The sequence below is a fragment of the Micrasema longulum genome, unplaced genomic scaffold, assembly GCF_059751315.1.
Source record: "Micrasema longulum isolate JH-2025_06_02 unplaced genomic scaffold, ASM5975131v1 h1tg000110l, whole genome shotgun sequence".
Classification (NCBI taxonomy): domain Eukaryota; kingdom Metazoa; phylum Arthropoda; class Insecta; order Trichoptera; family Brachycentridae; genus Micrasema; species Micrasema longulum.
This window is the reverse complement of record NW_028277316.1, coordinates 194,612-217,534: the sequence shown is the minus strand read 5'-3', so window position 1 is coordinate 217,534 and position 22,923 is coordinate 194,612. Positions and strand designations below refer to the sequence as shown.

The window sequence follows — 22,923 nt, the reverse complement described above, 5'->3', positions numbered from 1 at the left end:
GCTGCAATATTTAATTCTCCTTGGACTGGCACGGGACTGCAGGATTGATCATCTTACCTTCATGTTATATATTATTAAATACGCTGTATTTTGTTTTCAAATGCAATGCCTTATGCACCAATAGGTGATAGGGATGATGATCTATCCAAAATTCTATTTACTTCGAAAAGGTTTATAACACTTGTATATATTTAAAAAATATTTTACAACGTCACTCTCACATAGGTGTAAAAATAGAAATAAAACATTTATGTAAGTAATTTAGCATATTTATATTTTCTCAATGCATATTAAAATAATCGCTTACAGTATTTTGTCAATACAAGGTTTCCACTCTGCACAAAACTCTTAAAATGCTTGAATTACCGTTTTAGTTTTTTTCATGTAAGATTATGTAGACATCCTTTTAGTATTTTCTGAGTGGAATACATGCTTTACAATATAGAACTTGATACACAACTCTTAGATAGGTGATTAAATGCGCTTTTATAGGTTTTTAGTGTAAAAGTTGGTAGGCACCCTTTTGACTTTATTCTTTTGCATTATTCTTTTGTCTGTTGCACCTGGAATGAAATTTATTTATCAATTTTACGTAGATTAAATGCAATGCTTACCTTAATTGATAGTTATCATGGTTTTGAACTTAAATAGTAACTAAGAAAATAAAATCAAGTAAAATAATATACACAATACATTCTTAACCTATAAAAATATTTTTAGGTATTTGGCCGAGTCTTTTATCATTATATGTTGTTAATTTTTCAGAATTTATCTACCATATTTTTCCAATTTTATTACGAAACACATGATCAAGTGCAAATTCAAAAAAACTTATCAGTTTAAAGGAAAAATATTATAAAATGTCATACTGTCAAAAAATGTTTTTACTTACGTAATTTGATGAGATCAAATAATTTTTCTCTTGAAAACAATATTAAGAAGTGCATTATTTTTTTGGCATTCACTTTAGTGACATGGTGCATTTTCATTAAAACATAACAGTGTTATCTGTCAACTTCGAAAATACAAGTATCTATAATTACCCAGAAGCCAGAAATCAACAGATGTCACAGATTATCCGATAGTTGTACAATTCTACATTATCTCTGCAGTACGCTAGTCAGGAGTGCTATTTATAGATGTTACCTATTAAATAATCACGCAAAAACTCTATCTATCTCTGTCTTTCTCATTTTGTCAAACAAAGTATGAAGAGTACGTAAGAAATTGACGAACATACAATGTAACCGGATATTTTTTTTAATTGCTTTGTCTTGAAGCGGTATATTTTACGCATTCGGCGGCAAACCGTACGATTCAAATTACCGACTACAGCCTTAACTGACGTATCTTTCCACCTGCGAAGCCGTGATTGTTCAGAAATAACTTTATTTCGAATAGTCGTTTCATAATATTTGTTTGTCTCCTTGACAATTTCGGACATTATATTTGTATTCAGAAAGTGCTAAAAAAAAAATAATTTAAGGGAATTTTCTGATGACAATGGGGTGCGATTATTCCAGATGGAAAATCATTAAATTGGTGGATGATTGGTATAAAATTACCGGAATACAAAGTTCAATTTCCTGACGAACTTGTTTGGGTAGCTTCAGTCTCCATAGATTCATCTTCATTTTCACTAGGTTGCGTTGTAAAATCTGAGTCATCCTCACTTTCCTCAATTTCAGAGTCAAGATCGAGAACGAATTCTCTTATATCTTCTTCTCTGAGATTACGTCTAAAAATGTATGTTTCGTTCCGTTTCAAAAATGTTTGTATAACAGCATACTCAAAATGAAATACCAAACTAAATTTGAAAAACAAACGCAAAATAAATTTTCTATTGAGGAATAAAAACACAAGTCCACATTTCCGCCAAACATTTAAAAAAAACTTTAAGAATCACACCACGGAGATTTAAACAACTGGGCCAAGAAATCTGTAGACCTTTTTTGTATGCTACTTTGCATAATATAAACAATATAAATCATCAACATTTTTGAGAGATATCGCTAAGAAATACTTCATAATATTTTTAAGAAATATTATTTAGCCCCATCTACCGTTTGAACTTGACAATTTCTTCATCGAAACATTCAAACTCGCGATTTACGTGGTACGGCGTAAATGGCATTTGTGGCATGGATTGCTAGTATGCCAATACGCGTTAATAGCAGGTATTGAGTTAACACATTTGTTGATTGAACTTAGGGATGTCGGTAGCTTAGAAGTAGAGGCATGGGAAAATTCATTTGTTGTACATTCGCCGACTGTTTTGTTATTATTTGAAGGACTTGTTTGAATGATTTTACTATGGTAATTTTCGGAAATGTTGGACGCTCTTCTGGTATTTTAAGATCAATGGAATCATTTGATTAATGTTCTCCTATCTTAAACAATCGGTAGCTTTTTGGATTAAGATAAACGGTATTAGTACTTTGAGGATTGGTATTCGATCCAAGGGTGCTAGTTTGAAATCCTTTTGGTGTGTTTCCCACCTCGACCAAGCCGAAGGATCAACTTTTTATTTTGGAATGACATTTCTATCAACCGGTGAAACTCCTGCTTTTTTAAAGCCGTTAAAAATAATTGTGTTATCTAAATTATCCCATATTTCTTTTGTTTTAATGGAAAATTCTTTTTTAGCCCATTTACTTCCAATATGGGACCTCTGCCACTTCACTAGTCTTATGTCCCATTAATCTTTCATTGGCTTCATTACGCTTAGATCAAGGAGTTGAAGCAGATGAGAGGAGTGCATGTCGCACACTTTTTTTCGCACCTACTCCACTCCTTGAGGTTTTTTTTTATAGATAATGTATTACTACTTTTCTGAATGGATCACCGAGTTGCTATGATTGGACTTGAAAACTACAGTGGTCCAATTATGGGTTTAATTATTGAAAAACTAATTACTTTTTTATCTTTTTTACCTACACACGTTTACAATTATTTTTTTATTAGAAATTATATAAATTTTGCAGTACTGGTCTTCTAACTTAACATTTTAAATTGCAAAAACAAAATTGCGCCGAGGACAAAAGTACATTTTCAGTCCCTTTTTAACACAGGCGCACCCACGCGTGTACCCACGCCTTGTGTTTATTGTAGATTTTTCTTTGATGCAGACTCCTCCCACTGCCTTTTATACGGGGAAGATGTTGATTTCAAGCTTCGTTGTGTTTTTCGGCTTATTTTTTTCAATTGTTGTGCGATTTTTCTTGCTCCAGGCGATATATCAGATATAGAAACTGATGATGGTGATACAGCATTTGAGAAAAGAGGTTGAGTGAGTAGATTTAATGAAGATGATGGGATAGGTGAATAATGAGGACGAGGTGGAGTGGAGCAAAGCGGAGGATAGGCTGTTGATAGAGGGTTAAGTGGAGGATGTACAGGGGTCGGCACCCGAAGTGTTACCAATTTAAAATTCTGTAATTTTGTCAATTTTGACCTTTTAAGTTAAAAAATCTCAGTATATCATAAAAACATTTCAATTAAAAAAAAAAATACTGTTTGATGTAGCCACCTTTAGCGTGGATAAAAGCATCGAGTCTGTCCAAGAAGGCTTCACACGCTGCACTAATGTGGGCTGATGGTATTTTGTCCCATTCTCGGCGAAGAGCAATCCTTAAGGCGTCGACCGTCTCATATTTTTTAGCTGATACTTTGGCCTCTAGAATGGACCATAGGGAAAAGTCCATTGGGTCTAAGTATGGGGAATATGAAGGCCACTGTTGTGATGAAATGGAGCTGGGAACGTTTTCTTCAATCTTGCACTTTTTGTATTTTGTAGGGCTTCAATCATAGTTCATTTTTTAATATGCGCCCCATGTTACGAGCAGACACATTGAGATTTTTCGCCAATTAAACTGCGCTTTGTCGTGGATTATGTTGAATTCTGGCCTCACCTTTTGAACCATTTTTGTTGATGTTGTTTTTTTTGGGTGTCTACGTCCATGGCTTTTTTTATGTTACCAGTATCATTGTTACGTGAAATGTGTCGCCTACCTTCAAAATCCGCCAGATCCATATAAGTCGATTTTACAAAAAATGCAAAATTCTCTGGGTAACATTTATGTTTTAAAGATTTGTCTATCTTAAAATACAGTAATTTGAAATTAAGAATTTTGCCTTTTTCTTCTCGAAAATTCTTCAGTATTTAAAATAAAGATGTGTTAATTAAAAAATATATGTGGATGTAGCGGATATTGATATTCACTTTTGGATCTGGCGGGTTTTGTTAATCACAGTCAAGGATCTGGCGGATTTCGCAAGTAACTTAAAATTTGTCAATCATTGTCATTTCGGCTATACAGGTTGCTCCAAAATTATTTGTGTCATCAAAATAACAAGAAAAATTTAGTAGGTATCAATGTATTTAATTAGCAAAATAAAAGTACACAATATTTTATCAAAGAATATGGGTAAGGTATACAATATTAACCATAATAATCTAAAAGCAAAGGTAATATACACACATTTCTAGGTAAAATTAAAAATATTATGTAGTAACACATACAAAAACAAGTTTTACATTAGTATACAACTTTATACAAAATTTTCAGTTTCCACTAACGGGACGCATTCTATATCTTCATGTTGTGCGAAGTTTTCGTTCGTTTGTTCAACGTTCTTATAGAACTGTAAAGATGGTTGATTACGCCAATCTTCGCCATAGTGCTTGGTCAGCAATGTAATTACGTCCTTAATTTTTACTGGTGTAATTTTATTTCCCCTTCTTAATATTGAAGGCTCTAATTCACTACAAGTTTTTCCTTTTTTATTGACATACTTTGGTTGACAAAAGTCATGCTTGTAATTTTCTTCTCCTTGCACGCTCACATTTTGTCTTCCACGTTTCAGTAAAAATCTTTTAGTTTGGTTGAATTTGAAATGCCAAGATCCTGGTGGCTTAAATGCTCTAGAAGTTTCATCTTTCCAATTGTAAACATTAACGTCTTCTGTAAGATGATAAACCTTTCCATGTTTTCTGAATATATCAACATATATTTGAGGATCACAAATAATTGTCATTTTTTTCGTTTTCTGTTCAATTTGGGCAAACACTCTATCAGGTGGTAAGAAAGAGTGTCCGACCATAGGAAAAATAATTTCTAAATTTGTGATTTGCGGTGGCGCATAAGATTGGAGCCATTTACTGCACATGCCAATAAGTGTACTATTTTTGTTTTGTCCGCCGCAGCCGTCTGCAAAAAGTCTTATTATTCTTTTATTATTACTTATTTCAATTGTTGATAATAAATGAAATACAGCGCTTGAAATTTGATTTGATGCCTTTGGGTTATCGGTTTCACTCCAATAATATGTGTGAACATTGTCCAGACAGCTTTTAGAAGTTCCAACAACAGCAGTAAAATTAAACAAGTTAATTTGCCTGCTAAAGTAGGCAGCTTGGTCTGGAAGTTTTGGCAATGGATTGTTTTTTTGGCAATCAAACGATATGGTTACAACTTCGTCCTCATTATTTCTCAGCATATCATAAAAAGCTTTTGCTTTTAGTGAGTGGATTCTTTTTTGAGTGATCAGTTCTTGTTTAATTGTCACATCAGTCTCACTTTTAATTCTGATGCTCAATTCAGAACAACGAGAGCAGGTGTCTTTTAAGGGTGACCCAAAACCAACATTATATTTTCTATTAAAAATCTTCCTAAAAAATGACTGTTTAACTTGTAAATCATGGTTTACTTCGTTAAACATAGTCCACAATTTGCGAATGCTTAGCTCTGGCGGTAAATATAATCTTACTAATGACTTAGTACGGCAATAATGTGGTTCAACTGCTTGCAAAGACTCGATAAATGTGTGAACGCTACGATGTCTTTGGATAAAAATATTCCTTTTTCTGTCTCCTCCCCTTTTTTCTTTTGCCAGGCTCCCTGTTTCATTAAAAGAGCGTTGTAACACGCCAGTTACCCTATCTTTACCAACATTTAATATTTGCAAAAAGGCAGTTTTGCATATTCTTAATTGCTTGCGCGGATTAATGATTGTAATGTAATAATCAACACTCATGGTTTTAGGGCCTCTGGTTCCAGATTTTAGCCGAACTCTTTTACATTGTTTGGTACGGCAATGCTGTAATATATAATTATCCTGATCAATTTTATTGGCAGATTTATAAAAATTGCGATGCATTCTGGATACTTCTTGCATAGAAACAGTTAAACATTTAAATGTGTTATTATTTGCGTGTTTACACTTTGGCAGGCTAGGTAACTGTTTCGATGAATATCTGAAAAAAGATTGATTGTTCAATGTTTTGCTTCAGTTAAAAGTTTTGTTAGTTTAATTTTTTTTTAAATCCCTAATAAAGTTTTTATTAAGAAAACGCCATGTTGGTAATTATTCTAAAGGAGGAACATGCTGTATATAAATAACAAGCAATTTTTGACTCACCGATTCTGACGTTCCACTTCTCTTTTCCAGTTGTTTTTATTAACCAAACGTTTTCTAGCTTCCTCGGGAGGAACTTGGTGCACATTTTTTGTCAAATCAGACATTATTTTTACTAAAAATCCACAAATAAAGAGAGCACAAAACACTACTACGAGAGACAAACTGACAATGAAGCCATCTTAATTTTTGACCACGTGATCAAATATACCCGCTCTCTGATTGGCCGATATAGGTCTGAAGGCAAGTTACATGGATCTAGCGGAGTTTGAAATACAACGCTGTTTTTTAGTATTTTTTACGTGAAATCTAGAGGGGTTTGCAAGTATATTAGTATTTTAAACAATAAAATCCACAGTCAGCATTGCGGTAGAGTAAATACTTAATTATCTGATAAAACTGGATCTGGCGGATTTTGAAAGTAGGCGACACAAATAGTCCGATACACAAACATTTTGTTCACATGTAAATGTCGTAGCTCGTTAACCTGTTAACTGGGGGATTCTGTTTTAAATTACGCAACATATGACGGGCGCGAACTTCTTCACTAGGGCGTGTCAGTACGTCACGCCCGGTGAACATAATTTCATATTATTTTTTTATTTTTATTTATTCTTAAAATAAATGAAAAGACTATGAAATATATTTTCTCGTGTATTTATATATAAAGCACAAAGAAAAATACGAAATAACAATGAAATAGAAAATAAAATAATACCATAAAAAAAATTGGAACATCGAAAAAAAATTGAAATTTTACAAACAAAGATTACAATTTTTTTATTTATTTATTTTGATTCACAATAAAAAATATAAAAAGGTAACAATTACAGAACAATAAACCAAAGCACACAAATAAAATAGAAATATTGAAAAATTAAAATACATAAAAATTCAAAACTCAACTTCAGTGTGATATTTTTTAAAACAAATGTTGATACATAGTGGTACCTTACAATCCGGACACCAGTATGTAGATTCTTTCCTAATACCTGTTTTTTAGCAAACTCGGCATTTTCTGGATTTAGTTTTTCCTGTATCGCTTTTCATTTGTTCTGGAAAATGCCTTTCAACTAAGCGTGCTGGTTTAGGTGTAGAGCTGCTTGTTGTTGTCTTTGGGTGGGTTTTCACAATGTTGTTATCTACCAATTTCTCTACACACTCTATCAAAAAGTGTAATCGATCCAAAAGCCCTTTATCTTTTTTGTATATAATATGTGCATTGAAGCAGGACATATCAATTAGCCGTAGAATTTTTTTTTTTATAAGATTTTTTCAGTCTATTACGGGCAGCCGTGTAGGCCACCGCCACCATAGCTCCATCTCCCAAATCTACGCCGCCCATATTCTTATATATTCCATATCCAGGACAACATTAGGTTTTTCTCGCCTTCTTCCTCTCTTTTCAATCATTGTCTTTTCGTCATTATGAATAGAATTGAGTAATTTTTTAGTTTTTATTTCACTGGGGATTCCGTCTTGATCATTGTCTTTTCGTCATTATGAATAGAATTGATTAATTTTTTCGTTTTTATTTCACTGGGGATTCCGACTCTGTTTATCCTCATTGTTCCAACAATGTCTGTATTGTTTTGACACAAGAGTTTAGCCAAATTAATTGACGTATAGAAATTATCTAAGTAAATCCTATACCCTTTATTCAGTAAGTCATTCAGTCGAAAAATCCCACAGACAATCTGATACACTCACAGCGACAGAACTTCGCATACTAACTCAGGAGACGTGTCCCCAACGGATACCGGATTGAAAAATGGGTATCCCCACCACAGCGCGATTCCCGTTACTTTTGGGTCCCCCCTCATAAATCTTGCCTCCTTTGGGGCAGTAGTGTCCAGTTTCCAATATGTCCCAGTTTGTACATAACTTCCCCATGCTTGTATAGCAACCCTCTAATCTATGTTACTGTAGGATATCCAACTTTTTTGCCTGGTCGAATAGTTCTGTAATTAGTGGAGAGTGTATCGTACGCCTTGAAAAGTTATAATCCATATGTACGCGCCAAGAGGTTAAAGTAATGTTTGTAAATCCCTTCTGAATTTCTCCTTCTATAAAGTCTATGATGCAAGAAACAAACTAATTAGCTGTAACACCTCCATCACCTTCATGCCAAACATACAGAAAAAGATATTTCGTATTATTTTTATAGATTGTAAAATTATGTAAGGTAAGTTTTTGCTTATAATATTGAGCAGAAACTAAAAGTTTTAAACAGACAAAGCTGTATGCTCTAAGGATCCATTGTTGCAACTAAATGATGGTCAGAGCAGGATGCTATAGCCAGCTTCTTTGCATCTCTTGTCTCATTTTTCTTATTTAAGTGAAGTTGATATACTTCTTCCCTTAAGTTTCCTTCTTTGTAGGACACACATATGTCCTATTGATCTTTGCGTGGTTCAAATATTGATATTTTGTTGCTTTCTAAAATTTCACAATTTTTTTTTCTTTGGACGGGAGTTTTACCATTCTCTGCACACCATAACGTATAAACTTTATGCATTTCTGATTTCGATTTTAATGTATCCTCCACTTATGTTCTCGAACTAGTTAAGCGGCAAGAATAGCTCAAAACTTTAGGCAGTAGATTTTAATTTATTTTTTTATTAATAAATTTCATAAAAGGTACATGTTTTTTTTTCATTCTAAACATATCTACTTTTACCAACCTAGTAAATGTTATCACTGTAACTCTCCAAAAAAGAGATTAACTCTTGTTCTTGGAGAGTGACTTACTCTGTTGTAGTTGCTTATTGTTTATTATAAGAGTTTATATGATTTTAAACACGAGTACATGAGAAAAAAAAATAACAGGATATATAAAGAAAAAACATAAAACAATAATACATTCATACTAATTAAGATTTAATGTAGTTTTTACACGCGTTCAAAAAATTTCTTTTGATTTACTTTAAATGTATTAATTGATATATTATTTTTAATAGTTTTTAGTTCATTGGGAAGATTAATATAATTTTTTACACCTTTGAAGACAAAGCTATTTTGACCATGACTTGTGTGGAATTTAAGAATTTTAATATTATGTTGGTATCTGAGTGACTTATTCATCTCAAATTCTTCAATTCAAGATCTAACCACCGCTTAACAGACTCAGACTTAAAAGTGCTGGGGCTATTTCGTGTTTTAGCTGTTTGAGTCTTATGACCGTTATCTATCTGTTTAGATGATATCCATTGGGTAAATGTTTCTTTTGTGATGTCCAGTGTAGCGTTAAATAAATCTTTGTATACTCTAACATTTTCACCATTGAGCTTGGGTTAGAAGCAAACAATTTGGCGTTTCGTAGCTGATTTGTCCCCTCTTGAGCCCAAAAATATATGCTTTTTTTGCTTCCCAAGTTGACAAGCTCCAGAAATAATTACTTAGTAACTAATCCGCATAGAAAAGATGTATTCAAACTATGATGATTGCACGATGTTTCTCTTATTTTTCTATGCGCTCTCTTGACGAAAATTGTATGCCCACTAACTGCTTTAATACCGCTATATTTTTTCCCCAGGACTCGTAATATTTTATTCACCTTTCACTTGTCCTTGGCGTTTGGTTCATTAGTCAACATATCATCGTCTGAGTTACTGTTAGAACCAGCGCATTCATTGCGTTGTCCCATTTTGTGGTTCATTATAAACCTATAATTACATATTCCCAGTTTATTTGCGCCACTTTGCAATGCTTTCAAATAGTCCCGTTTCAGGGTTGAGAATAAGTTTCGTATTTTTGACATGATTTTCATAGACGATAGTATAATCAGGGATGAATTGTCCACATCTTTCTCCAAAACTATTTCATTATTGTCTAAATTATGTGACACGTTCGGATCCATATTTTCAATATCACAGAAATCAGTAAAATCAGTAGTATTTATGCTAAGGGGGGTTGGTATCCCATTTATGAAGTCCATATCAATAAGTGATTGTGGCGTTTCAACGGTTGTGGTGTGACTAATGCTGTTTGCTTGATTTTCTTGGAGTTCAGTATGATAATGATCGTTCAAAACCATGTTTACTAATCCCCGAGCTCTAGAGGATGTCATTTTAGGTGCGGACAGGTATGTTACCTGTAACTGGAATGACAAAACGTGATCGCATACACTTTTTTTTACGGTTTTGTAAATTTTTGAAGGGTGATTTGAGTGTGTGCCTCGATCATCTGTGTAAAGACATCCTTCTTAGTTAGATTTAACATGAGCCGTACTAATAAATTGGTTGCTGATTGATAAAGTATTGCAAAAAGTTTTTAAGCAAACTTGCGTTTGCTCATATGAATTGGTGTTTTCAACTAGTAAAAGCAAAAAGTATTTTGTGGTATATTACCTACTCGAGATATTTTTTTGAAAATTTAACTGTTTAGTGTGTTCGCCTTGTGCCCAAAAGTTTGAGAAAATTTTCAGCCGGATTTCTTGTTCAATTTTTTCACAGCACTTTAATTTACACTTATTTGTACACGGTGTTTCTATTTTTCATTAATGTTCCCCCTCTAGATACGTACTCTTTGCTTGAGTTTTTCAGCTTTTCCCGTTTAACATCTAACCATTCTTCGCAATGTTTAAGTCTTTTTTTCCTAAATCAGTTTTTAAGGTTGATTATTTTTTTTTAACTTTTAAAATGAAAGGACTATTTTGAGGTAATGTTACAGAAATAAGTGAATCTACGCTTCTAATTGATTGCGTGGTAGGGGTAATTAATAACGGTTGTATTTCACATAGAACTTCTCGAGATGTTGATAGTGTTGAATTTTTAAAAAATGATTGAAAATTAGCATCTGATGGTACAGATTGTGGTAAAAAGTATCTATGTGGTTATAGTACGGGTGTATTCTGTAAAAAATCAGCACTGGTAGTATACAAATTTGCACAAGGGGAACTGGAATTCTAATCAGGTTCAGACAATATGGGTGAATGTTGAGGCGATTGAAGCAGCAGCATATTCAAAACTTCCCATTCTGTATCTAAGATGTCAAAATAAAAAAATATGAAAATTAAATTACAGAAGTTAAATGACAAATATTTTGATACACATATGACATTATATTATGCACTGCATGCATTAAAACACTAATAGTCATTATTGAAAAGTTCATGTATCGAATTCTACTAAATAATTTCCATGGTAAACAAACGAAACAACCACTTTCGATTAAAAATCAAAAAATATTTCCAGTGTAAGCAGAGGAAACTGGCACATTCGATGTTATGCACCAAATTATCTCCGTGGTAAACAAGCAAAACTACCACATTCGACTAAAAGCCAAAAAAAAAACTCCACCGTATACTGACAAAACTAGTAGATTTGTCTTTACACATGGGAAAAAAATTATAAACTTTAATAAAATCACATTATTTGAATAAAACAAACCTGTTCTTTTAGAAATATCTTTATATTTGTTACAGTCTGCAGCATTAATGGATTTGTTATTAATTTCTTTAGGTGATTCTGCTATATTTCCTTCCGTATTCCACTGTACATCTAAACCAGCCAAACTTAATATCCATTTCATACGGGATTTGATCATTATTTAACTGTTATTATCGGATAACTAATAAATATTAAATTCACTTTTAATTGTGTAAACTGCAAAGTTTTGATAAATTACTAATAAAAAATAATATTGACAGAGCACGCGGTGAAACACTGAACTTTAGCGAAGACGATCCAAAATGGCAGATTCGACAATGTCACGTGATCATCGCGCGATCCGAGCAAACGAAACTACCGGTACGATATTCTACGCCGGACGCATTTTGCAGCTTTGATTTTTTTCGTTTCGAAAAAGGCAAATCTAAAGGGATTTGATATATTCTTTTCAATTCATTTAAAAATATAGCTTAAATTAGACACTTAGAGATAATAAAACAATTTTTTTTTTGCAGTTTCGATAGTATACGTAAGCACCGTTGACCTCATTGGCACCTCTTTTGCCTTCATGCTCTCCCCGTGTATAACATATGCCATTTCTGGTACCACATTCATAAAAGGTTAAATTTAATTTAGCATACTTGCGCGAATAGTACTTTCCCCATGAGGGGTTTGCAGGACTTTTTGTAGGTTGAAGCTTATGCAGAGGCAAGCATTATTTTCTTTATGCATATTTTTATGCGCCTTGAATTGCTCGTAAGATGTATTTTTGTCTTTCAAGTTTTCCACCATGTCTCCAGATGTAATGACATTGTCTTTGTTTGAGTCTGCCGTACATTTAACACATTTATCCTTCTTTGGGACATAGAAAACAAAATTAAATTTGCTAAAAAAAATTGTGAATAACTTTTTTGCTCACTACGTCCAATTCGTTTTGTGTATTTGTAAATACAACCTGGTAGAGTCTTGTCGACAGTAGTGCGAAGGTACAGCTGGGCTTTTTTTTTATGAATGTCTAAAGTGACCTCACATGTCTTCTTTAGACAGCCCATACTCAGCTTTACTGACTATATAATAAACCTGTGTTTGGGTAACATCTAGCATTGCCAAAATGAATTCTCCTTTGTTTATATAGTATTCAAATGTATGCGTGCGGTGGGATGGGTTCTTACTATGTTTCCTTTTAGTTAAAATTTTTTTCGTCATCGTCAGAAGCCTTTTTTTTTTCACAAACGTTTCCTTTGTCGTGTTAGATTCCAGTAGTGTTGGAATACATTTTGTCTTATTTGCTGTGAGATTTCTCCACATTTGTGCTGACATTTTTTTTAATCCAAGGATTTTCCTTTACAACCTTTTCTTCTGCCATTGATCAATTTTATTTTTTTGTATTGGTTACCAATCTCCCTTAAGCGCCTTTTTTTATTTCTTTTTATTAGTTTTGTCCACTCGTCCACCTTTCTCTACCACAATTTTGTCACCTACTTAAGTGACTTTTGTAGGTTTGTTTTTTCTTTTTTTGGTTTTTGCTCGTCACAGATTTCTGTTTTTATTAGATTCTGAACTCTCTGAATCATGCGATTCAGAACTGTCAAAGTATTTTCTTTTTCGAATTGAAAAGGTATTTGTTACGCTGTTGAGACTTGCGTTCGATGACAGTACGATAGAAGAGGGACTACCCAACTCTCACTTGATAAAATGCTTGCTAAACTGTTAGACATGTTCATTTTGTGGTAAAGACATTGACTCCTCAGTACTTCCAATCTCATTTGTGCCATCGTCTATCAAAGATATTTCTCTTGTCTGGAAGTCCTGCACTCCGAGGTTGTCGTGTAAAATATATTTGGTGCCCAGTGGCGGATTTGCAGTCTTGGCCGCCCCAGACCGTGTAGTACCAGCCGCCCTTTTCTCTGCTCTCATAATTTAGGTACTAGGGACAACTACTACTAATAGAATATAAAGGTTTAAAATAAGGAAGCCATGTTTTATTTAATTCAGTACAGGTTTATTCTTATACAAGGCAGTGGCGGTTTTCCCTTATGTCCATTGAGTCAATGATCCTCCAAAATTAGCTACGAATTAAAAAATATGTGTACCCATATTATATTATAAAAATAGTAGATAATACATTGTAATTAGGTATTTAATATATTTTGCATTGAAATATATAAGTACCTATTTTTTTTTTATTAAGGCAATCCATCCTAAGAAGGATGATTTCTGCCACGAGTGAAATTTATTTATAGGGATAAAAATCAAAAAACATTTAAAAAAATAAAAAAAACTAAAAATTTATCATATTTTTTAAGAGGAAGCTTCCTATATGGTGGATAATTTCAGGATCCAGGATGGAGAGGAGTGATGCTATGTTAATAGGGTAAGGATATTTTTTTAAGGAGGAGTACATATTATGTTTGTCCCTTATTGGACAGCCAAAGAATATATGGTCTGGAGTCTCATGGTCCAAACCACATTCACACCATGGACTTCCTACAATATTAATTTTGAAAAGGTGGCTATTAGTGCAATAGTGGCCGATTCGTAGTCTACTAATGTTTGAGATTAATCTCTTAGACAATTTTTTTGTGTGGAACCAAGGAGAGCTTGGTATGCTCTCTTGGATATCTTTATAGAGAGTTCCCTTACATTTGGAGGTAAACTCCCACTGGGTCTTCCATTGTCGTTTTGCCTCGTTCTGAATTCGAGGGGACATGTCGGAAACGCACACACAATACTCAAGAGGACGCGAGCCGTCTATCGCAGCCGCTTTCGCCAGTTCATTTACCATCTCATTACCTCTAATACCAAGGTGCGATGGGATCCAGACTATGATTAGCTCTCTACCAGTTCTACTGAATTTCCAACTGTTAAGTCTTATAGAACAGAGTAGCTCATCACTTGCGGATTTAGAAAGGTTGTTGGAAATAGATTTAACCGCACTTAATGTGTCTGTAAATATTACAACATGTGTATGAGGGAGAGATAGACAGAAATGAATAGCTTCTTGTATAGCCAGACATTCTGCTGAGAAGACGGAGGAAGGACTAGGGAGTTTGAATTTTCGATCTATCGCCAGTTTCGGGATGTATATTGCGGCAGTACTAAAGTCATTATATGGTATTTTGGATCCATCTGTGTATACAAATAAATGGTTTGGCCACTTGGTTTTGGCCAGGTTGGTAAATTGTAAATTAATAACCTCTGGGGCCATAAATGTTGTTTTGTGGAGACCCATTTTTTCTATACAAATTGGTGTGTGGATAATAGCGTCATATGGGATTCTGAAGAATGGGAGGATATTGTGGTGGGGAAAGATAATATTCATTTCGACTAGAGTAGTAATGCTTTTGCAGAGAGGGGGCTTGGAATTTTTATTCCAAAACCTTTTCTCGTCGTATAGGGTGTTTAGATAGGTTATTTTAACAATAACAATATTTTCCTTTTGTGGTAGCCGTTTTATTATAAATTTATCGGAAAGCAGTTGTCGTCTAATATTTAGAGGCATTTCTAATGTTTCAACCTCAAGGGAATTCACAGGGGAAGACTTCATTGCCCCTATTATTAGTCTTAGACATTTAGATTGGACTCGTTCTAGTTTTAGACTTAAATATTTAGGGAGAGGATCCAGTAAAAAGCTCCCATAATCTAATATGTTTCGAATAAAGTTGTTGTAAAATATTTTCATTGTTGAAGGGTGCGATCCCCACCATACTCTGGATATAGCTCGTAGAGGGTTTAGATTTTTCTCGCATTTTGTAATTACATAGTCAATATGAGCTTTCCATGAGAGTTTCCTGTCGATAATCATGCCCAAAAACTTAGTGGTACTCGAGATCGGAATCGATACTGAGTCAACGGTAAACTGCGTTATCGGTACTTTATGTTTTCTAGTAAAGAAAATAACAGAACTTTTTTCAGGAGCAAGATCAAGACCGTTTCTGTTTAGCCATTGGTTAAACATCTTTAATCCCAATTGCAAAGACTCTGAGGATTTAAAACAGCATTTGTTTCTAACATAGAGGACAATATCATCAGCATATTGAAGGATACACGTATAAGGATGGACTATCTTCTTCAGGTCATAACAATATATGTTGAAAAGTATTGGACTAAGAACCGATCCCTGCGGAAGGCCTTTCCAGATTATTCTTTTATTTATACGTTCTAGTCCGGTGACATAAATTGTTCTTTCCATCAGAGAATTTAAAATAAGGCGGATTATGTTTGATGGTAATCCAATATGGAATAACTTATCTTTTAGAATAGGGAGCTTTACATTATCGTAGGCTCCGACGATACCCAGAAAAGCGGCAGTTAAATATTGCTGACTAGAAAATGCAATTTGAATATCTGAAGTTAAAGCACTCAGGTTGTCCAAGCAGGATCTTGATTTCCTAAAACCAAACTGTGAAAGAGGGAGAATTTGTTTATTTTCAACATACCATTCAATCCGGTTTTTCACTAGATGCTCGAGAATTTTTATAAAACACGATGATAATGCAATAGGTCGATAGTTTGCACCGTTATTTGGGTCTTTATTTGGTTTGAGTATTGGGATGATTTTTTGCTCTTTCCACGCCTTGGGGATGGATCCATTAGAAAAAATACAGTTATAAAAATCTAGGATGTATTTAAGGAATATTTTAGGAAATTTTTGAAAGAAGATATATGATATCTTATCCATCCCAGGGGCGGAGTTAGATACTGACTTTAAAACAATATTAAGTTCTTCTAATTTGAATGGGGTACTTAGACAGGGGGTTGTTGCCATTGGAGAGGTTAGTGAATTGGGTTCTAAAAATTTCACTTCGTCTTCATTAGGGACATAAGAAGGGGCCAATTTATTTGTGAAGACTTCTAACCACTCAGTGTTTGGCGCCCTTCGAGATGGTGGGGTGAAAGCAGATCTATATCTTTTGATTTTCTCCCACACCTCTGTTAAAGGGATGTGAGGACCCAATGAGGAACAAAAGTTATACCATCCCTTGCGCTTCTTGCTCCGTAAAAACTTTTTTGCTTTCGCCTGAATTTCCTTAACTCTCAGAAAATTCTCCATCGTTGAATTGTTCTTATAAGTTTTAATGGCGTCTTTCCGTTCCTTCACGACTTCTGTGCATTCCCCGTCCCACCATGGAGCCTGACGGGTAATTCTGCCGGGTTTGGACACTGGGACACTGTTTTCAGCTGCTACCAAAACAGTGTCCAGTAATACTGAAAAGGTGTCACAGACATCACGGGGGTCAGAGACAGAAGGTAGTTTTGGGGTTTTCTTTTCAAGATACTCGGAGAAGGCGAGCCAGTTCCCTTTCCTAATGTTGTATTTACTCTCTAAGTTTATTGCTATTTTTTTAGTACTAGCAGATAATGAAATAATATAATGAAAAATCACTCGAGTGACTGTCACTCAGTGGTGCCCATGAAGAAGAGATAGCAATTTGAGGAGAGCAAAGGGACAAATCCAGCGCACTAGGATTTTGATTAGGAAGGCCTAGTCTAGTAGCTGATCCATCATTTAAAATGCAGAGGTCATAGGAGTCGATTAAGGAATTTATTGAATTACCAAATCTGTCAGTATAGGAACAGCCCCACGATGTAGAGTGCGCGTTGAAGTCCCCGAGAATGTAGAAATTAGATTTAGATAATAAAGGCATTAGCGCATTCCAAAATTGCATATCCAGGTCACAGCGAGGTGGAAGATAAGTTGATACGAATGATATTCCATTAATTGATGCTGCTACCACTTGAAAATCAGAATGAGAAGGAAGTGGAATTTCAGAAAATGAAAGCGAGGAGTGAATAAAAAGTGCCACTCCTCCTCTTCCATCCTCACGATCCTCTCTGATACAGAAATAGCCAGGGATCGAGAAGTTTAAACCAGGAGAGAACCATGTTTCTGATATGGCAGCTATTTTTATATTATATTCTTTGAGGATATATATTAATTCTATTTTATTGGCTACAGCACTTCTGCTGTTCCATTGGAGGATGTTCAAATTGTTTTTATTATGAGAAGAAAGGTTTTCTAGTGCATTCATTCTAGATGGATGAGAATCTATTTTTGGATATAAACGATTGAAGGTCAGAAATTAGGAGAGCAGCGTTGGACGGTAGAGAGTTTTGGGATGATAGTAATTCTATCAACATTGTAATCATTGTTTTGAGAAAATTGTTGTTATTAGAGCAGTTAGTTTTCTCCAACTTTTCTTTTTCAGAAACAGTATTGTAATGTTTGGGTGCGGAAGAGTTATATGGTAGGGCACCTCCATTTGGAGCTGACGACCACTCCGCCCCATTGGGATATAGGAGGCACTTGTTATGTTCTAGTTGGTTATAGCCTATGACTGTTGGTGTTCTTGGGGATTTAAATGTAAATTTAGTTTGTGGGAGAGGAGGGTTTGACCGAATAAGAGATGGAGGGGCGGTTGAAAAAACAGGTTTGGCAGTAATTTCTGCGTACGAGGTTTTAATCTCTGAGTGCATCTTAGATGCTTGAAAAAATGATATATTTTCAGAAGCCATTGAGTGTTTAATAGATTTTTGGCGTAAAAGTTCAGGGCATTCCAAACTGATTGCCTTATGGGCACCTTTGCAGTTTAGACACTTAATGTCACTTGATAAACAATTATCAGGAGTATGTTTTCCTCCACATTTAAAACATTGAGGAGGGGATCGACATGCTGATTTGGTGTGCCCAAACTTGCAGCAGTTAAAACATTGTATTGTTGGGTAGAAATATGTTTCTACCGGAAAAGAACTATAAAACAGATATATATTTCTGGGAAGAAATTGTCCCTCAAAAGAAATAACAATTGTTTGAGAGGGTTTCCATGTTGGTGTCTCCGTAGTTTTGTCTTTATAATTGAGACGTCTAATTTTAAGAATGTCTCCGATATTGGGGTTTGAGTGGCGTATGGAAGCAATTATTTCATCATCTGTAACATTTGTGGATATTCCTCTCACAAGGCCCATCCTACAAATGTTGAATGTCGGAATGAATGCTTTGTAAGTAGCATTGGTTTCACTGCAAATATTTTTCATAAATGAATTAGCACTTGGCCCATTTACAAACTGGAGTGACAACTTATATTTTCCTTCCGACTTGAGATAACCGTTGACTATGTTTTTAAAATTTTTTTTGAACAAGAACTTTCCAAAATCCATAGGGTGGATCGGTCCACCCTCACATTGCTGGACATGGACAATAAAAGGTCCATCTGATTTGTTTGAGTAAATATTAGTACGAGTAGAGTGAGTTGGAGAGGAGACATTAGGAGGAATATGGGTGAAAGAAGAGTGGGAGATATTTTCCTGAGTATGTGCAGAAGAAGAAGCAGGATCAACACTCACCGCCTTTGCAGGAGGAAGAGTATCCTCAATTGAGTCAGTCTTAAGAAGACGTTTATTTCTGACCTTTGACGACTGTAGTATAGGTGAACTTATACTTATTGTTTCTATTGCGTCAGGCGGGTCAGGTGGCTTCTCCCCGTCCTCCATATTTCAGGAAAGAAGATCGCAAATACAGAATTTAAAAAATATATTTTTTTTAAAATAAAAACGAAAATAAAATTATTGTTGCAAGTTTTGGTCAGGTAGAACTAACCCACAACTTACAAAAATAACTATTTTAAAGATAAAAACACAGATAATAACCGAACTTATTACTGGAAAACAAAAAGGAAGCAAAACTACTTAATCTGACACAACTTGATACATATAAACACAAACAATTGATACAATTACACTAAATAAACAAAGAGCACTTTGACAGGTGTATTATTCTCACGTCTAACCACAGAGCATATAAGTACCTATTAATCTGGATAAAATTAGCCCGCACTCTGTGTCAAATCGCTATATTTATTTTACTTCGGCGGGTCATTTGTCTAAATGTCTTAAAGAGATGAAATGTATTATACTTACGGATAGAATCAGAGCATTTAGAGCAAAATTAATACGTATAGGGACATTGTCCCGGACGACATCAATACGAAAAAAGGAAGGATAGAATGAGATAGATAACAATGATAAAATCTTAAAGTACATAAATGTATATACTCTCCGTATGCAGAGACAAACCTTAAGGTGAGAAAAGCACATTCTATTGTCTTCACCTTCGGGTTATTATCTGCATTTGAAACTAGAATGGACTTTCCTCACCTTAAGTTTTGTCTCTGCATACGGGTATAAGGATACAATATTGTCATTCATCTCAAAGAAATACGTTGATCAATGCATTCTTATTGGAAAGGATTAATTTGAGCCTATATATTTCTCGTCCCTTTAGAGTATGTATCAGCCTAAAATCGAGAGTTCACAAGTAAATTTAAAAGATTGAAATTAGCTTACTATTGTATGTTTCTTGCATGTGTACAATAAATGAGTGTTTGTTAGCATCCTGCTTCGTGTGCGCTTATCTTGTATTGACTCCTAAAACTTAAATCTTCTACATTTTTAGAAGTTTGTGTTTTGAAAGTTAAAAGTAATTTTTGTATGTTTTTTTTATTGGAGTGTTGTGTTTCAAACACATATTTTTTTACTCCCTTTTAAATCGTAATAAATTTAATAGCTACCTCAAAGATGTATTCTTTTGATGAAATTCTTAAAGAAATAGCATCGAATTCATTAAATCATTAAAAAAGAGTTCTAATGAAATCTTTAGGACGACAAACTCCACTATTAAATAAAGTACATATTTCTAAAGAAAAAAATAAAGACATTAAACGATATTTATAAACAAATATTACTAAAATTTCTAACTTTCACTATTGTATCATAAATCATTTTTCTACCAGCAAACAATGAAAAATAGATTTGATGCACAAAAAGTTTTTAAAACTGTTTTTAATACTTATTCAATAAGCATCTAATATAAATAAATAGTTATTAAGTGAGTATTAAGACCAAAAATTCTGTTAAATCGTTAAGTGGTATTTTGTGAATTCGTGTATCATATTGGAAACATTTATATAGATATATGTATGTAAGTAACTGCCTCCATTTTATAATATTTTTATTTGAGTTTTCAGGGTGAAAATTATTGTGAAATAAAAATCATAAATTAAATAAATTAAAAATAATGATTAATAATAATAATAAGAATTAAATGAATTATTGTCACCATTCCGCACCTAATGGTGCATAGGGCGCTGCATTGGTATACCAATCGCAGAGTATCTTGATCTTTTTTTGTTACATGAAGGTAAGATGATCAGTCTTACGCTTCAGGTACCACTCCAGGGACTTCGAAATATTCTAGTGTGAAAACACCCTTTTAAATACATATTTCATATCAACCATGAAATGGAAATGGAATCGAACCCGAGACCTCTTGCATGGCAGGCAAATGCGTTGACCATTACACCACGAGGCCGACAAAATAAAAATGACCCCCCCATTTTCAACCCCTTCAGCCGCCACTGATACAAGGCATAAAACGTGTTTTACATGATACAAAACGCATCTACACTTAAGCGCAGCAAAATCATTAATCAAATCTTCGTAATCCAATTTCCTCACACAATCCACTTCTATGTTCAGAAAAGCTAGATCATTTAACCTTTGCTCTGTCCTTGTTGAGCGTAAATAGTTTTTAACTCGTTGCAAACAAGAGCATTATCTTTCTCCAGAACAATTAATGGCAGAAGTACACACACGAATACATTCCAACAAACTGACAGCACTCTTTCCAACCTAATATTTTATACTTGAAAATACAGACATTCTTCTGAAAAATTGACTTTAAGAAATTCATGGCTGCCTCAAAGCTATTCTTTTTGCAAATTCTACTATTGCCCCTGAAGCATCAGCGATGGAAATTCTCTTCGAAGCGGAAGCGCTTACAGTCCAACTTGTATATACTGAGAAGGCTCTTTTACAAGAAATCAGGCATAGCGAAGCCTCGATTACACTTAAGGCTCATGTTGATACGCCTCAAAGCTCTTCCGTATCTCCTGCTACCACGTAATCAGCCATAAGCTATGCTCACATTGCAGTGTCCAATGCTAAGCCAGAAAGCGGTCTCTCTATAGAGCCTCACGTTTTAAAGCCCAAAACTGAGCATACGGTGGTCATTCAAGGCAAGGCAAATCGCCTATAGCATTTGAGGTTCTGGAAAAAACAATTAAAAGTAGCATCAAGGTGGCAAAAATAAATGCATATGATTTAATGTATTTTAATTCATATGCATTTATTTTTGTTTATTTTTCACTCAATTCACAATTATTATAAGACGATGCATAATTCTAACTCGATACAAAGCTTTCTCTAACCTCCCCTAGTCATTTGTAGTGGCGTCACCAAGCTGGCGTCACCAAGCTGGCGTCATCCCACCCCTTAGTAACTCCTGACATCTAGTGGTAGATTATGTAAGCTTTGACCATCAGCGCCAAATTAATTTTTTTGGCGTGCCTCATGAGTCGTAACAAAATGTTATAAATTCCATAATAAATATCAAATTTCCATATATAATTTTTTTTAAATCAGTGCTTATAAAGAATTAGTTGTGTACTCAGTGTAATAATTCTCTAGAAAAGCCCTTAAGCTCTTTGTTCCAAATTTTTGGTTTGGTTTTAGTTTGGTTTTTAGTTTAACAACAAATGTGTAATGGACGGTTTCGGTTTCCACTTGCAATTATCCACTCAAGTATCTACGCCCGTTGTATTGCTGTAATCTGCAGCTAACTTCGTGGTCAATAATCATGGAATGGTTTTTCTCCGTGTGGGCGACTTTATTAGGTTATTACTCTAAGGTTGTATACTTTCCATGCAACAACTACTTATATCCATTTTTTTTTGTTCTGAAACCAAAGTTATATAAATAATTTACTTTAGGAATTTAAATTGATAATATCCCAGAGATGGAGAACATTTTTGAGAAGGGAGATTTGATATATTAAAAATATGTATAAATGTATTGTAATAAAAATTTTATTGTTATTATTTAGGCTTAAATATAATGTGATGTTATGTTAATTTTATTACCAACATGTTACTATACATTTTTAAAAAATACGATAATAAATTGAATTTAATCATAAACCCTTTTTTTATGTCTCTATTTTTTTTATATTTCAATTTTTATTATGTGGGTACTATTTTTAATTTATTTATTTTTCTAAACC

General features: G+C 34.1%; 1 protein-coding gene and 2 long non-coding RNA genes across 3 annotated transcripts; all 3 read right to left on the bottom strand.

Annotated features, from left to right (window-relative positions):
- Positions 1 to 256: 256 nt before the first annotated feature.
- LOC148284555 (uncharacterized) lies at positions 257 to 1,091 on the bottom strand. Its single transcript, XR_015824496.1, has 2 exons — positions 893 to 1,091; positions 257 to 563 (listed from the first exon to the last, which is right to left on the bottom strand). It is a non-coding gene; the product is annotated as an uncharacterized LOC148284555 (long non-coding RNA).
- A 1,670-nt stretch (positions 1,092 to 2,761) lies between these two features.
- LOC148284554 (uncharacterized) lies at positions 2,762 to 8,973 on the bottom strand. The gene is made up of 2 exons (XR_015824494.1): positions 6,421 to 8,973; positions 2,762 to 6,256 (listed from the first exon to the last, which is right to left on the bottom strand). It is a non-coding gene; the product is annotated as an uncharacterized LOC148284554 (long non-coding RNA).
- A 3,719-nt stretch (positions 8,974 to 12,692) lies between these two features.
- On the bottom strand, positions 12,693 to 20,609 carry LOC148284553 (uncharacterized). The gene has a single exon (XM_088238287.1). It carries the CDS (start codon positions 19,296 to 19,298, stop codon positions 17,841 to 17,843), a length of 1,458 nt encoding a protein of 485 aa, XP_088094413.1. The 5' UTR covers positions 19,299 to 20,609; the 3' UTR covers positions 12,693 to 17,840.
- Positions 20,610 to 22,923: the final 2,314 nt, after the last annotated feature.

Excerpts from the sequence above, each read along its gene's own strand:
- LOC148284553 (XM_088238287.1), bottom strand. The coding sequence starts at position 19,298 with ATGGAGGACGGGGAGAAGCCACCTGACCCGCCTGACGCAATAGAAACA.